Source organism: Notolabrus celidotus, chromosome 18 (assembly GCF_009762535.1).
Source record: "Notolabrus celidotus isolate fNotCel1 chromosome 18, fNotCel1.pri, whole genome shotgun sequence".
In the NCBI taxonomy this organism is placed as follows: Eukaryota; Metazoa; Chordata; class Actinopteri; order Labriformes; family Labridae; genus Notolabrus; species Notolabrus celidotus.
Window position 1 is genome coordinate 936,231 of NC_048289.1, and position 16,844 is coordinate 953,074.

At 43.7% G+C, this 16,844-nt stretch overlaps 1 protein-coding gene across 1 annotated transcript in view; it reads right to left on the reverse strand.

Moving 5' to 3' along the window:
• The window catches only part of LOC117830258 (germ cell-specific gene 1-like protein), a 65,543-nt gene that overhangs the window by 36,789 nt on the left and 11,910 nt on the right, over positions 1–16,844 (reverse strand). The window contains exon 3 of the mRNA XM_034708297.1: positions 1,457–1,609. Within this exon, the coding sequence (XP_034564188.1) occupies positions 1,457–1,609 (153 nt within the window). The remainder of the gene's footprint in view (positions 1–1,456; positions 1,610–16,844) is intronic.

Here is a 16,844-nt window from a genome sequence, read left to right on the forward strand (position 1 = left end):
TTAATTAAAAAAAAAAAATCTCAAATTTGTTTAATTTAACATCCATCCATCCATCCATTATCTTGACCGCTTATCCCGTTTGGGGTCACGGGGGGCTGGAGCCTATCCCAGCTGGCTTCGGGCGGAAGGCAGGGTACACCCTGGACAGGTCGCCAACCTATCACAGGGCTAACACAGAGAGACAGACAACCATTCACACACACACTCACACCTAAGGGCAATTTAGAGTGATCAATCAACCTGAGCATGTTTTTGGATCGTGGGAGGAAGCCGGAGAACCCAGAGAGAACCCACGCATGCACAGGGAGAACATGCTAACTCCACACAGAAAGGCACCCGCCCGGCCAGGGATTCGAACCAGGAACCTTCTAGCTGTGAGGCAACAGCGCTACCCACTGCACCACCGTGCAGCCTTAATTTAACATATTTATTTAATTTAACATGAAATGAACAGAAACAGGATTATATAGGTGATTAGATATATTAGCTGACACGTGCTCGTGGCGTCTAATTGCTCTTTCTGGAGTTTATCAATGAACACACGTGAACGCCTGCAGACGGGAAAAAGTTAGTTCTCCGTCTCTTTATAATAACAGGACACACAACTTATTTGTTGGGTATTCACGCATACAGGAACGGTTATAAACAGGGCAGGTAGGCGGGGCGAGAGAGTCAGTCTCAACCATAGACTGTAGAAAATAAACCTAATCCTCCTGCAGTTCTGCTGAGCGCTGAGCGCGCGCGCCCTTCAGCTGCAGGCTCCGTATGGTGCGCTCCCGTGCAGATGCAGAGAGCAGAGAGCAGAGACGTCCACCTGATCAGTCTCTGACTTTATTACAGGGCGAAAGTATGGAAACTCGCCTCCTCTTCCACTCCCTCACAGTCACAGGGATACGTTCAGGTACCGAAACATGGTACCGTTTGATTTTACGTGAATCGGTACTCGGTAGTACCGATGGAATTTGGTCGGTACCTATAAAAGTACCAAATTCAGTACCCATCCCTACTCCACTCACATTCTAACACTGAGGACTCAAGACTGGAGGTGTGGGGAGCCTGACTACCACCACAGATATAATCTCATTCTGTGGAATTACACCAACTAACTAGCTCACTTCTCTCTAACTCTGCCTTCTCATCCAAACATCTTCTCTGACGTTTAAAAATCAAGATGGCAGCGGCCAAAACACCAAGCTCGATGCTTCAACGCTCTAGTCCATAAACCGAGCTGTGTAGCCCGTGTAGCCCATAGTTTAGCCTCTTTTTCCAGAATAAACAGGATCATCCTCTAATGAACACGAAAACTACCAAACACCTGCAGCTTCATTAAAGTTCCTCACCCAAAGGGGGGTCAGTTTAAGTTGGACTCAGGTTTAAAGTGGAGGCTTCTTTCCTGCAGTCACTAACAGAGTGAACACAGATCATTCAGCTGGAGACCACAGGTACTCTCACTCACCTGACAGCACGGTGAATATGGCGGCGAAGGCGTTGAGCTTGAGGCCATCGATGACGTTCCCAAAGTGACACACCTCGATGGACATGAGGACGCCCCCGGTGGCCAGCAGGAGGATGTACAGGCACTCTGCCACGATGCACAGCCACAGCACTCCTGAGGAGAGGAGGAAATATTCATGTAGTGTGGAGGAGGACAGGGGGAGGGGGAGTGATGGAGAGGAGAGAGAGATGGAGGGGGGGATGGTGAAAGAATACAGACGAGCAAGGACGAAGAGGAAGAGTGAGGAAGGTGGAGCAGTGACCTTGCACCCATCCGATTAACCTTCAGAGTCAGAGAGGAAATATGATCCACAGAGAGGCGGCTGATCTCAGGTCTGTGAGCGTGGAGCGACTGAATACCAGCGGATTAAACACCTGTGACTGTGAGCTGAGCTGTAATTACATCCATCACCCCGGGGCAGCCGGTTACTGTGCTAATGAATCACACAGGAATAAAGGAACCTCGAATATCTCTGTATGAATTATGAATGGAGGCTTTCTCCCTGCTCCTCGCTGAGGAAGAGGAGATCTACTTTAATTTAATTTAACAAGAGATAAAAATGTTATCAGCGGACGTTTAAAGTCTTCAAACGGGCTGCAGTTAAAGTCACAGTTTTCTCTTCTGATTGTGTTTGACAGGACGAGAGGAGGAAGAGGCAGATGCTTTCAGGTGAACCATGGAGGATGTAAATGTTCAGAACAGCTCTTTCATTCAGGTCCAGTGTCCATGTGTGTTTGTGTGAGGAGTTGCCTGGTTTCAGCCCTCTGAATCTCTGCCCACAGATGTGTTCAGAGATAACGACAGCCGGCTCTGCTCGCTGATTGTGGGTTTTTAAAGCTGGGAACGATCCAAGCCAGCCTCAGGTATGCAGACAGGATTGTAGGATGAAGGAGGTGTGAGTCCCTGTTTTTCTGCTCCTCAGTAGTGTCAGCCAGTCCCTCCAGGAAGTTGCAATATCACGATCTCAACTATTCAACCAATCAGCGCGATTTCTGTGCGGCCTTGCAATTTTATACAATCACTGCAACTTTCCTGCAAATTTGACCAATCACCTTAACCTCAGCCCCTGTATGTTTCCTCATTAATTTCACTTCCTTGTTAGTGGTTGACAAGATGAAGACATGTCCGGCGCAAACAAAGCACATTTACCAACTCATATTTCTGCTGAAGTTCGTGCAAGTCAGTTTCCAGATGTTTAAGCTGGGGTTAACTGTTTTGCACAGCGTGCTATATCGTGGTGGAACATAAACGTAAGTCCTCACTTGAAGGCACTTTTCCCAGAGAACAGGTGAGAAGACAAGTGACGATGACAACGTTGTTATCTATAGATACTCAAATACCCTTTTAGTATTAAAGGTGACATATCATGCAAAATGGACTTTTTAATGGTTCTCTACCTGAAATATGTTTCCCTGGCATGTCTACAAACCCCCCCCCGAGAATGAAAAAAATCCATTCTGCCCCTGTTCTGATTTCTCCACCTTTCTGTAAATGTGTGTGAAACCAGCCGTTTCAGACTTCAGTGTTTTTCATACGTCACAACAATATCCGGTCTGTAACGGAGTCAGAGCTCGGAGCTTGTTCAGCCCATAGACTGTATAAAATACAACTCAACCCCTCCTCTGTTTTTCATTCCCTGCACACACGTGTGCTAACAAGGAGCTTAGGAGGGAGGCATGCTAGTTGTAGGCTGTCTTAATAAACACAAAGGTCGGTTTTACTCCCCACGTCTGCAGATTTGAAGATCTAGTGGATGATTTTTATTTATCATGGATAAGTGCTAGCGCTAGTTAGCATAGCCACATAGCTACATGTTCGTAGCTGTGTACCAAGACACACGTCAACATACTGATAAATAAAACAACAAGAAACACTAAATCTGTGACCAATGGTTCAGAAAGGTCCTGCTGCAGGCGCCTCTCCGTCAGGATCAGATTCTGGATCAGATTCAGAGGGTTGAAGTAACATGATCTGTGAGCAGCCGTGTATATTCAGCCAACATGTAAACATTAGATCAACGTGCCTGAGAGCTGAGGCCACCCCCACTTCCTGAGGGGGCGTGGTCAGAGAGAAAACAGAGTGTTCTGAGGAGGACTGAAGAAGAAGGTTTTTCAGGCAGACCAAAATCTGATTTCAAAGTGTTTTTTTGAGCATAAACTTTAAAGACATGTTTTGGGGACCTCTTAGACCAATATATATTGATGAAAAAAGCGTGATATGTCACCTTTAATAAGATGTAGTTGTATTTATTTGCAATGTATTTTTTTCTAGTACAACAGTGTTTACAAAGAAGGGGGAAATATAAATACAAACACTGAACAAACATTTGAAAATAGCACATAAAACATCAACACAACAATCTTTTGTTTGTTTTAGGAAAGTGATTTGCCCAGTTTGAATTTAATGCAATTCATTCTGAAAAAGTTTGGTTTACTACTCAGTTTGAAGTGAAATAATATTGTTTTTAATTGTTCCACTCTATGCCAGTGCAGTGTTTCACAAAGTCTGGAGGATTAAGATGGAGACTCTCTGTGGTGTTACCTGTGCACTAAATAAAGTAGAGTTTGTTCAAACAGTTTAAATCTCAAGCAGTTTTTAGTAAGGCAGCCAACAACACTAAAACAACTGCCAATCATTTTGCATATTTACTTCACCTGAGAAAAAAAGCTGTCACAAAATCAGGTTTTTGTGCCGCAACAATCACACAAAAAATCCTGCGAAATCCAGGAGGGACTGCTCAGCATTTTATTTCAGGTAGATTTATCCCTGCTTCATGCCTGTCGAACACAGCAGCTGCTGGGTTTGTGGCCCTCTGCTCTGCTCCAGACATCCAGAGTCAGATTTGATGTGCAGAGCTCATCAGTCCAGTCAGCAATGACAAACACACAGAGTCCGTTTAGACTTTTAAATAAGGAAGGCAATGTAAAGGTGATAAAGCCTCCTCCAGAGAGATTTTTTCAGAGAAGCTTGATGAAAAATCGCTTCAATCCTTTGAGTTTGGGTGTGAATAATAAATACAAGAGATGCACGATAATATATCCAAGCAAGCTGACAAGACAACATGGCATCACCGTGAGGAGCACCTGCAATGTGCAAAACATTTATTGCTGAATTTATTGCATGTGATGAAGAACCTCTCTCTGTGATAGAAGCCCACAGATGTCTCCAGCACAGAGACGCCTCTACAGTCTGCGTCATCATAAAGGTGGGTGTTCAAAGGAGGCAGTGTTTACCTCCATTCATTCAGACGAGCTAGTGAGCTTTAAACACTGAGTAAAAACATACGATATACAGGGCTCAGCCAACTTATGCTATCAGGTGCTGGTCGGCTACAGAAAACAAGAAATAGACCACGGCACATTAAAATGACTTTGCTTACATCAGACTGCCACCAGATCTGTGTCCAGTCCACCTCCGATCTGCTGCGGTCCAGCTCCGTCAACACCCACTGGTTGCGTTTTCAGAACGCAGCACGGAGCAGGACCTCCAGACAGCTGGAGTCATGTGACCGAGGTTTTCCTGCAGTAATCACTGAATCAAGGATTCTCCTCCTCCTCTCCTCATCCATGTTGTCTTTCTGGTCCTCTGAAAACCTCTGACCTGTTGACTCCAGGCCTGGCTCCGCTCATCATGACTTTGGTTTGTTGTTGTAGTTAAGTGAAATACGATCTGGTGATAACACAGAGTGTTTTATTCTCGGTTCACTAACTTTCCCCAGGACCGGTTCACTAACTTTCCCCAGGACCAGTTCACTAACTTTCCCCAGGACCGGTTCACTAACTTTCCCCAGGTCCGGTTCACTAACCTTCCCTAGGACCGGTCCACTAACCTTCCCCAGGACCAGTTCACTAACTTTCCCCAGGACCACTTCACTAACTTTCCCCAGGACCAGTTCACTAACTTTCCCCAGGACCAGTTCACTAACTTTCCCCATGACCAGTTCACTAACTTTCCCTCAGGACCGGGTCTCTAACTCTCCTTCAGGACCGGTTCACTAACTTTCCCTCAGGACCAGTTCACTAACTTTCCCCAGGACCGGTTCACTAACTTTCCCCAGGACCGGTTCACTAACTTTCCCCAGGACCGGTTCACTAACTTTCCCCAGGACCGGTCCACTAACTTTCCCCAGGACCGGTTCACTAACTTTCCTCAGGACCGGTTCACTAACTTTCCTCAGGACCGGTCCACTAACTTTCCCCAGGACCGGTTCACTAACTTTCCCCAGGACCGGTTCACTAACTTTCCCCAGGACTGGTCCACTAATCTCGTCGGTCAACACCCACCGGTGTTGATCAACTAGAAAGCAAGTAGTGCGTTTTCAGAACGCAGCATGGGGCAGGACCTCTGAATCAAGGATTCTCCTCCTCCTCTCCTCATCCATGTTGTCTTTCTGGTCCTCTGAAAACCTCTGACCTGTTGACTCCAGGCCTGGCTCCGCTCATCATGACTTTGGTTTGTTGTTGTAGTTAAGTGAAATACGATCTGGTGATAACACAGAGTGTTTTATTCTGAAAATTAACCGGATGTTTTCATTTTGTTTTGGTGAAACCTCACTTCCTGTCCCGCTCCATCTGCTCTGTTGAGATTGATGCGTCGTGCTCCGGCATCCGGCAAAAATAGAAGTCTTGTGTATCTGATCCGGAGGACTCCGACCTGCCGGATCAGAGACGCAGCCGGAACGCAACGGAGTGGATCCAGTGGAAGTTAACACATTGACTAATCAGAATCAGAATCAGAAATACTTTATTTATCCCGGGGGAAATTCAGTCATTACAGTTGCTCCACGACACAATAAGTAAGAATATCCAATAATATTAATAGAAGAAAGTAATTCATAAGATATAAATACAAATAGAAATAATAGTAATAAAAGTTTGTACAGAAGACAAAATAAGCTCTGTACAAAATAAATACATGGTTGAAGTCCCCGGAAATCAGGAAGAGTGCACTCTGGTGGTCTGTCTGGAGTCTGGCTATGGCAGCGTTGGAAGTTAACACATTGACTAGAATAGAAACCTTTCAGATCCAGGGACTCCAACCTGCTGGATCAGAGAGGCTCGCTGGTTCTTCCTCAGGCGGACCCGAGGTAGAAACTGGTGAAATGCGTTGTTTGCTCACAAAAGAGTCTAAGTAAAGTCATGTCAGTGTGCAGCAGGTCTATTTTTTTTTCTACAGACTGTTAGCAAACTGTTGGCAGAACCAAAATGTCTGGTTGTGATGTGGCCGGTTGTCAGAGCTGATACTCTCCAACGGTCTTCCGGCAGGATCACGACTGTTTGAAAGCAACCGGTGTTTAGGTGTTAAGAGTGACCATGCTAACTGGGGACTTTCAGCCCAATGTGTCAGTGATTGTCGTGATTACAACAGCTGTTCAAATATGAAAAGATCCTCAAGAATGCATCCTACTTTATGTTTTATTATAAAATCATATAAACTCAGAGGTGCATTCATCTTACAGTTAACAGGGTCACACTTTACACTGAAACACCGGCTGTGAGCTGTTTAATGTGTTTTCTGTATCTATGATAAAATCAAGGCGTGAAGGACTCAAGTGGTCCAGAGTTTGAAAAGAAGTTGACTTCTTTAAAAACAGCACTGTTTGTTTGACACTCACTCTACTTATTACCTCTTCAGCGCTTCATCATAAACATCCAGAGGACAGAGTCTTCAGACCACTCTCATGGGAAACCTACAGATTCTTATCTTGAAGCTTCGGGTCACTGACCGAGCTGCTGCAGGAGACGAGCTGAGAGACAAACAGGTGACTCCAGCACTGAGCTTCAGGCACATCACTTCCTCTGAAGACATATCTCTTTCAATTCACCTCAGAGCAGTGGTCTCCAGACTTCTTCTGCAGGGTCTTAAGGCGTTTTTCGACCGCAGAGACTTTACCCCGGAACTACGTGTGTTTCAACCGGAGGAACCAGGCAATAAATGTAGTCCCTCTTAAAAGCCCCTGCTAGGGGGGTAGTACTTTTCAAAGGTCCTGGGACTTTAGGGGGGCAGGGCCTGCAATTCTGAACGTGTCTGATTGGTAGATTAACCTCAGTGTTTTTATTCCGCCCGCCATCCACAATAACATCACACACATCTGTGATTCACTTGATTTCTCTTTCTTTCATCAGTTTTTATTTGTTCTATCTTTTTTGTATGTGTGTGTACTTTTCAAAAGAAGAAGCTGTGATTCTCTTGATTTAGCAGCTTGTAACAGTAGTCTTCTCTCAGCCCACCGTGAATGTGTCTCTCCCGGTGTTCCGGTTTTAAAAGTGACCCTGTAAACTGGAGACCTTCAGCTGAACGTGTCAGTGTTTGTGGAGTTTACACAGCTGTTGAAACACAGAGGGAGTTCCTGGGAATGCAAACTAGTTTAGTTTTTATTAAGATTTCAAAATATCCTCATCAGATATTTAATGATCGTTTAAAGACGTTTATGAGGGATGCATCCGGCTGAGAGTCTCCAGTTAACAGGGTCGCTGTTTAAACCAAAACACCGGTCGATCTCTGCCACGGCTTTTTGAGTTCTAAAGGATTTTAAAGGCGTGTTGAAACGTCTTTGCTACTCGCGCTTATCTCCTCTCACGTGTTGATTCAGTGAATCCATCTGTGATGAAATATAGCACCATCTAAAACAGACCAGCTGAGTCTCTTCATGCTAACAGGCTAACTGTTGTGTTGCTCATAATGATACCTGCCTTTCCGTCTGCTTCTATGGTGTCATCTGTGATGAATGGCATTCCTCTTTGTTTTACTGCCCTCTACTGGTCTGGTGGTGTAGTGCATTACATTTTTTTTTTCTCCATACGTCACTGGCCTGATTTACACAATCTACCCGGGACTTCAGCCCACGGTTGAAAAGCAGACAACAATGGGGGCACAGGAACCTTTTAGTTCAGGGGAAAGTAGCTCTGAGGGCTAAAAGACCCCGGAACTCTTGGTCCAAATGCACCTTTATATTCTTCCTCCTCATAGGTCAAATACCATCAGCATTCACATCTCCAAGTAAACACACATCCATGTACTAAATATGCCATCAGATACTTCCTGATATTCCTGTAACTCCAACTTTTCACAGCAAACTTCAAAACCAACAAGCTGCAAAGAAGCAGTTTCAGTAACTCTACAAGATGCAACTCCCAGGGTAGACTAGGGGTGGAAATCTCTGGGTGACTCACATTATGCGATACTGAGCCCACGATAACGATAATATCACGATACAGTGATAATCAATATATTGCAAAAGAATGATGTTATGATATATCACTATATTTAATTAACTAAAGAATAAAAACTACTCATTAAAAGGTAAAGAGCAGGATCATGAATTTACTCACTGCACTCTTATTCACTGAGATGAAAGATGTTCATGTTTTTAGTTTGTAAATTAAATTAAGCTTTAAAACATGTTGGTGTAAAAATGACACATTTATTAAAAATGTCACATTTATAAATGAAATACATTTTAATGAACAAACTCAACCAGCTGGTGTCTGTTAACTGTTCACAAGCTTTAAATGGTTTAATAGCAACCTGTGTGACTGTACCTGTAACAGGTGGTCATATTCAGTTCCTCAGTTCCTCTGTAGTCTTCAGTCAAACTGACACCATGTGAGATCCACTGTGAGTCTCGTACATGGTGCTCCTTTATAAAACGGAGGAGTGTTTCCCTCTCCTTTATAACACAGAGGAGTGTTTCCCTCTCCTTTATAACACAGAGGAGTGTTTCCCTCTCCTTTATAACACAGAGGAGTGTTTCCCTCTCCTTTATAACACAGAGGAGCGTTTCCCTCTCCTTTATAACACAGAGGAGTGTTTCCCTCTCCTTTATAACACTGAGGAGTGTTTCCCTCTCCTTTATAACACAGAGGAGCGTTTCCCTCTCCTTTAAACACAGAGGAGCGTTTCCCTCTCCTTTATAACACAGAGGAGCGTTTCCCTCTCCTTTATAACACAGAGGAGTGTTTCCCTCTTGTTTATAACACAGAGGAGTGTTTCCCTCTTGTTTATAACACAGAGGAGTGTTTCCCTCTCCTTTATAACACAGAGGAGTGTTTCCCTCTCCTTTATAACACAGAGGAGTGTTTCCCTCTAGTTTATAACACAGAGGAGTGTTTCCCTCTCCTTTATAACACAGAGGAGTGTTTCCCTCTCCTTTATAACACAGAGGAGCGTTTCCCTCTCCTTTATAACACAGAGGAGTGTTTCCCTCTCCTTTATAACACAGAGGAGTGTTTCCCTCTCCTTTATAACACTGAGGAGTGTTTCCCTGTCCTTTATAACACAGAGGAGTGTTTCCCTCTCCTTTATAACACAGAGGAGTGTTTCCCTCTCCTTTATAACACAGAGGAGTGTTTCCCTCTTGTTTATAACACAGAGGAGTGTTTCCCTCTCCTTTATAACACAGAGGAGTGTTTCCCTCTTGTTTATAACACAGAGGAGTGTTTCCCTCTCCTTTATAACACAGAGGAGTGTTTCCCTCTCCTTTATAACACAGAGGAGCGTTTCCCTCTCCTTTATAACACAGAGGAGTGTTTCCCTCTCCTTTATAACACAGAGGAGCGTTTCCCTCTCCTTTATAACACAGAGGAGTGTTTCCCTCTCCTTTATAACACAGAGGAGCGTTTCCCTCTTGTTTATAACGAGCAGTAACCATCACATAGGACTCTGTCACATTAAGTCCTCCACCACAGGTGAGTCAAACTGTCTCTGCAGACTTGAGAGCATCCTCCACCTTTCCTCTCGTCTCAGTCGCTCTCAGAGATCAAACAGCTTTCTTTTTCACCGTTGTCTGACATCCCTCTGTCTTCTTCTGGTGTTTAGTAAGGGTGGGTGGATCCATCCCAAAATATAGATACTACAGTACAGATACTACGCCTTGTTTCTGAAGATCCATTCTAGCGTCAACAGGATCGATACCAGTTTCAGTTTCTCTCTTCTAGGTTTTATCCACTTCATCAAAGAGTCCCTCCAGGAAGTTGCGATTTGACGATTGCAACTATCAACCCAAATTCAACCAATCAGCGCGATTTCTGCACGGCATTGCAATTTTATTCAATCACGGCAACTTTCCCGTAAATTTGACCAATCACGTTAACCTCAGCCCCTGTACGTCATCGGTTTCATCATCAATTTCACTTCCTTGGAACATAAACGTAAAGGCTGCTTCATTGTTCTGTGTATCCCCTGTGCAGCAGGTTCCGACGCGGACATGAGCACCACATACTTGTGCGTCGATGTGTCTGTGTTACGCAGCAATTCTCCACCTAAACACTTGAGGGCAGTGCGGTCTCTCTGATAGCCGGTCGCCTCCTTCCGGTCGCGCTACGATCTCTGTTTCCTTTTCCACAGAGATTCAGAGCGTGTTCTGTTAATCTACAGCTGATACATGTTGCTGTTTATCATACAGACATGATTACATGAAGAATAGAGAGGAGGAGATGAAATACACGGACCATGAGCGGCCCATGTCTGGGATCCCGGAATTGTTGTAAATGCGGGAAACACAAAGCCGCTGAGTGGACCAATCACAGAGCTTGCGGTCCGCGTCGATTCTCCGTGTAATTACATTTTGGAGGAGGTGCACGTCAGCTACGTGCGTAGGCCTCTGCGTAGGTAGGGGAGCTATGCGGACCCCCGGCGGAGGCTACGTCGTTGATTCAACGCATAAGTATAAATCAGCCTCATCTCATGGTGAGATGGTCCCTCTCCATCTAAGTGTGTTAGGTCTCTCTCTCCTTCTCTCTCCCTGTCCCTTTGTATATCCTTATGTAATCTTTCTTTCACTTTCTCTTTTTTTTTTTTTTTTGGCCCACCTAGGTGTGCACGCCCTCTTTTACAGAACATGATATTAGCTGTCAATAAAAGATAGGCCAGAGTTCTAAGAGGGATGGTGATGGTCTCATGCACACAGTCACAAGCACAGAAGAAAAAGGTTTTCTTTCTTTTCTTTTGCTGCAAGAATAAATTGCATTAATATTTGACAGTTTGTGACAAACATGACACAAACCAGAAATATTTATGCAGACAAGAGAAAGAGAAAAAAAGAGAAAAAAAAACAAAAAAAAACAAAAACCAAACAAAAATAAATAAATGAATAAATAAATAAATAAATAAATAAATCAGCCTCAAGTCCTCACTTGGCAGAACTTTTCATCAGCAAAACGGGTGAAAAGAGTTGACAGCAGGCAGGACAAGTGACCATGACAACGTTGTTATTTATATACTCAAATAACCTTTTAGTGTTAATAAGCTACAGATCATATGTTTTGATTTTGTTAATGAGACGATGACGAGGCGAAAACTTTAGTAGCGGACTGTCAGATTAGAATCTTAGAATTCAGAATCCATGTTTCCCCCGCTGTGCGTCTTTAAAGATGGCGTGATGACTTCCTGTGACAGTCTGAGTTATTATCTGAGGGGCTCAGTGTTAGCTTGGTCTCTACCTGCAGCAGGTGTGCTTTATGAACCAGCTCTCCTCACCTCCATGCATCTGTCTCATCTTCATTGAGGATTTTACCCCCGGTGTGTGTTAGTGACAAAGACACAACCGGGGGACGTCTGTTTAATATTTGAGGTTTGATGTTTCTGCCGCTATTACTGTAAAAAGCTCCTACAGCTTGATTTAATCCAGTTTGGTGAAACATCAGACACATTTAGTAAGTTTGGATCGACTCCTTGTCATCAAAGATGCAGATGCATTTCAGAGTGCCGTGAACTGACTGTGTGTCCAGTGCCTCTGTCGCTGAGAGGTGCATTCAGGGACCGTCGTAAAAGTGCAATACAGTCCTTATATTGTGTCCATGGCATTTTTATTTGAATTAAGAGAATCAAAATATCTATAGTGGTCACATCAAGAATGTTTTCTTTTTACTTTTTAGCAGGTTAAAACATTTAACTTAAGATATTACACAAAAGTGTTAAAAGAGTGAAATATTAACTATTTGAACACTTGGTAACCCTGATACTGATATCTGATCGACTACATGAATTCTTTAAAGAGAGAAAATGTTTGGGCAAAAATCAAAGACTAAAAATAGACTAACATTTTTTGAGTTTTCGTCAACTAAAACTAGACTAAGACTAAAAAGGGCTGAAAGACTCAAATGTGACTAAAACTAACAGGCATTTCATCTAAAGACTAAGACTCAGACTAAATCTAAAATAGACGCCAAAATTAACACTAAACTCCAGTAGCTGACGTCATGTCGTTCCCGACGTACCAAATCACAACACAAGTACAGCGCGCCGCAAGGGTCAAAATATCCTGACAGTCTGCAGAAATGGGCGATGAAAACAAAACCTCACATGCAGTACAATATCTTCTTTTTGGCATTCCTCTGACTCGCTCTGTCTTTGCAGATGCATTTCAGAGTGCTGTGAACTGACTGTGTCCAGTGTGCCTGTCACTGCAGGTGCATTCAAGGAAATGTGAAATACAGTCCTTTCATGGCTTTTTTCTGTGAATCAAGAGAATCAAAATACAGTCACAGTGATCACATCAAGAATGTTTTCTAAAAACAACTGTAATTTAGCATATTTACTTGCCCCTGAGATGTTATTGGGGGAAAAAAGCAAAAAAATAATTTGCAACTTTCACCGCATTTTTTTCAAAAAGCTGTCCCAAAATTAGGCAAAAAAATCCCACGAAATCCTGGAAGGACTGATCAAAGAGGAGAGCTGTCTGTGCAAACAACGTCCCGTTCTCTTGAACACACTTAGTGCATGCACTCTTTGCTTCTCCACTGCTGCTGTCCTGTGTGCTCAAACAACCAACAAACGCATCATGCACGCGCACCCTCACTAACGTTGCCAATCATCATGCATTGCATGCCGTGATGGCTGAAAATAAGAGGTGCATCATGTGGAGCTATTTTATAGCTGTCACTGAAAATATAGTGAACTGCGACGTGTGTAGGAAGGCTGTTTGTTACTGTGGTAACACCACCAATTAGTTCAAACATATTAAAATCCACGTCAAAGAGAACTCTGAGTTTCAAGAGAGAAGAAGGGAGGAGGAGGGAAATGCTTCAGGCAGAGTATTTGTTGTTTGTCTTTGAAAACTGTCCTGTGTTTTAACACACATGTTATACATCAAAGTACATAAGATACTTTTAATAATAGAAAGTGTCGGTATCGGTATTCTGGCACTGTGTTACTTGGTATTGGATCGAAACCAAAATGTGAGGTATCGCACACCCCTAGTGTTTAGCTGCTGTCAACTTCTTCTATGATCAGTAAACTCCTGTTCCATCTTCAATGCTCTCACTGATGGAAGGAGGTTTTGGCTTTAAATCTCACGATACATGACCCCGTTCATTCTTCCCTTAACACGGATCAGTCGTCCTGTCCCCTTTGCAGAAAAACAGCCCAAAGCATGAGGTTTCCACCCCCATGCTTCACAGTAGGTATGGTGTTCTTGGGATGCAACTCAGCATTCTTCTTCCTCCAAACACGACGAGCTGAGTTTTTACCAAAAAGTTCTATTTTGGTTTCATCTGACCACATGATATTCTCCCAATCCTCTTCTGGATCATCCATATGCTCTCTGGCAAACTTCAGACGGGCCTGGACATGTACTGGCTTAAGCAGGGGGACACGCCTGGTGCTGCAGGATTTGAGTCCCTCTCGGCGTAGTGTGTTACTGATGGTAGCCTTTGTTACTTTGGTCCCAGCTCTCTGCAGGTCATTCATCAGGTCCCTCCGTGTAGTTCTGGGATTTTTGCTCACCGTTCTCATGATCATTTTGAACCCACGGGATGAGATCTTGCGTGGGGCCCCAGATTGAGGGAGATTATCAATGGTCTTGTATGTCTTCCATTTTCTTACAATTGCTCCCACAGTTGATTTATTCACACCAACCTGCTTGCCTATTGTAGATTCACTCTTCCCAGCCTGGTGCAGGTCCACAATTTTCTTCCTGGTGTCCTTGGACAGCTCTTTGGTCTTGGCCATGGTTGAGTTTGGAGTGTGACTGTTTGAGGCTGTGGACAGGTGTCTTTTATACAGATAACCAGTTCAAACAGGTTCCATTAATACAGGTAACGAGTGGAGGACAGAAGAGCTTCTTAAAGAAGAAGTTACAGGTCTGTGAGAGACAGAATTCTTGCTTGTTTGTGGGTGACCAAATCCTTATTTTCCACCATCATTTACAAATAAATTCTTTAAAAATCCTACAATGTGATTTCCTGGATTTTTTTTCTCATTTTGTCTCTCATAGTTGAAGTGTACCTCTGATGAAAATTACAGACCTCTCTCATATTTCTAAGTGGGAGAACTTGCAAAATCAGTGGCTGACTAAATACTTTTTTGCCCCACTGTAGATATTCAGCCCCTCACATGGACACTTGTATCACACCGGTCAGGACAAAGATATATTGCCATTTTGATATTTTGTCCCACCTCTGGTGTAGATTCATTCATCTGAGGTTTACCTGGCAGCCTCTTACTGAACTGGCCCTGCTCTGCCAGCAGGGAACCAATGATACCTCTTCTCGACCAACGCGAACCAGGTTGTATTTCAAGGCTGGGGCTTGCGTTGGTTCGGAAGTGGTTGAACTCATGACTCGTTTTCTGCCCACTCAGGCCTGTAGAAGAGGCACGTCATGACGTCAGATCTATGTTACTGCTTTCCCAGCAGCTCTAGTGCAAACTTTCCCTCACAACAACAACGATGGCGGATAAGGGCAGCTTTTCTCCTCGGCAGTCCACTGCTTTACCTTGGAATACATTAGTCTCTTTTATTTTTTCTCTGCAGGACAATGGAGGAAACACGTTTGGTTTGTGTTTTTGATCACGGCAACCCCGCCCCTCGCCCCCCGCCCCTGACGTATGTAGTTCATGGTTCTAGACCAGCAAAGAGTTGGAGCCGCACTGGAAACGGGTTTCCCAGCTGGGAGCCGGTTCACTCACAGTTGAAACATGAAAAACAGTTCTGAAATGAGCGCTGACTCTGTATCGGCCCTGAAACTGCCTGAAAAAGGGTATACGTGCATCATTCTGATTCAGGTTAGCCACGCCCCCTGTCATAACTCTGGACCCTCCCTGAGAGTCACGCCCCCCAGATTGGAAACCACTGCCTTAAAGGGTAGCTTTGTTTCCTAAATGAGTTCAGTGAACTCGGCACAGTTTTCAAACATTGGGATGCGATCTGTTTTAAGGGACTATTTCAGTATGAAATAGTATCCAGCTGTATGAACTACAGCTGGATGGAAGAAGGACCAGAGTCTTGTTTTAAGATCACTCCTCATGAGGGGTGTTAGTCTCCTTTGAGGGTTGATGCTGTTTGTTGATTGCTTTACTGAAATATCTGGACAGTTATCAGATGTATTAAAGTCAAAGGTGATGAAGTTACTGTCTTTTTTAAATGAACACTTTAACTTTTCATTCAGTGACATCATTTAGTCAGATTTGACCTTTAATACTGTTAATGTTTAATTTTCTACATCAGTCTCTCCAGAAGAAGAGATCAGGAAGAGATCATCTACCAGTCAGGGTCCAGGAGGCAGACACCCTCTCTACTTTTAAGAGTAGGCTTCAAACTTTCCTTTTTGATAAAGCTTATAGTTAGATCTGGATCAGGCTTGGACCAGGTCTTAGTTATGCTGCTATAGATCCTGATTAAAATGAAACTTCATGTTGAAATAAGAAGTTGTATGTCCCAGTTTAGAAGACACTTCAGCTTGCAGACCACCTCGATATTTTCCCCCATTATGAATAATTATAACTTCCCCCCCTCCCTTGCAGACGGTACCTTTAGGACATGGCACTCAAAGGGTATAAAATCTACCTCTGACCTGTAGATTAATGGCATGTTTGGATCATTTACCCAGCTTTCCCAGTTATTATATCTACCCAATGCCCACTTCTTCAAGTATCTATTAATTAGACATTTTACCCAGAAGAGTAGCAGCTCCTTCCCTAATCTCACAGCAAATAACACAACTGATCACATTCTGTCACTATCCCCACATAGTAAACATCTTATTTCTGTCTTGTATATCAGTATAAATTAAAGCAGCAAGCAGCGATGAACGGGCCCTCGCACACCTGCAGCCGCCGCCTATGCGAGCCGCCGCCACATGTAAACTGCCGCCTGATATTTGCCACCACACGATGCGAAAGCAAGATTTGAGAGTATATACCGGCTTAGGAGGCGCATATGTTCAAAGTTTTTGGCAGATTGGCAAGAAACCCTCCAAACTCGACAGAGTGCCACGCCCACAATTTTAGTCTGAACAGAATTCCTTTAACAATAATTTAATCGTCAATATGTCTGCTATAGAATGTGCCTAGTTTGGACTGAATCAGAGAAAAACTCTAGGAGTAGCTCTCAAAAGTATGCACCCTTATTTGG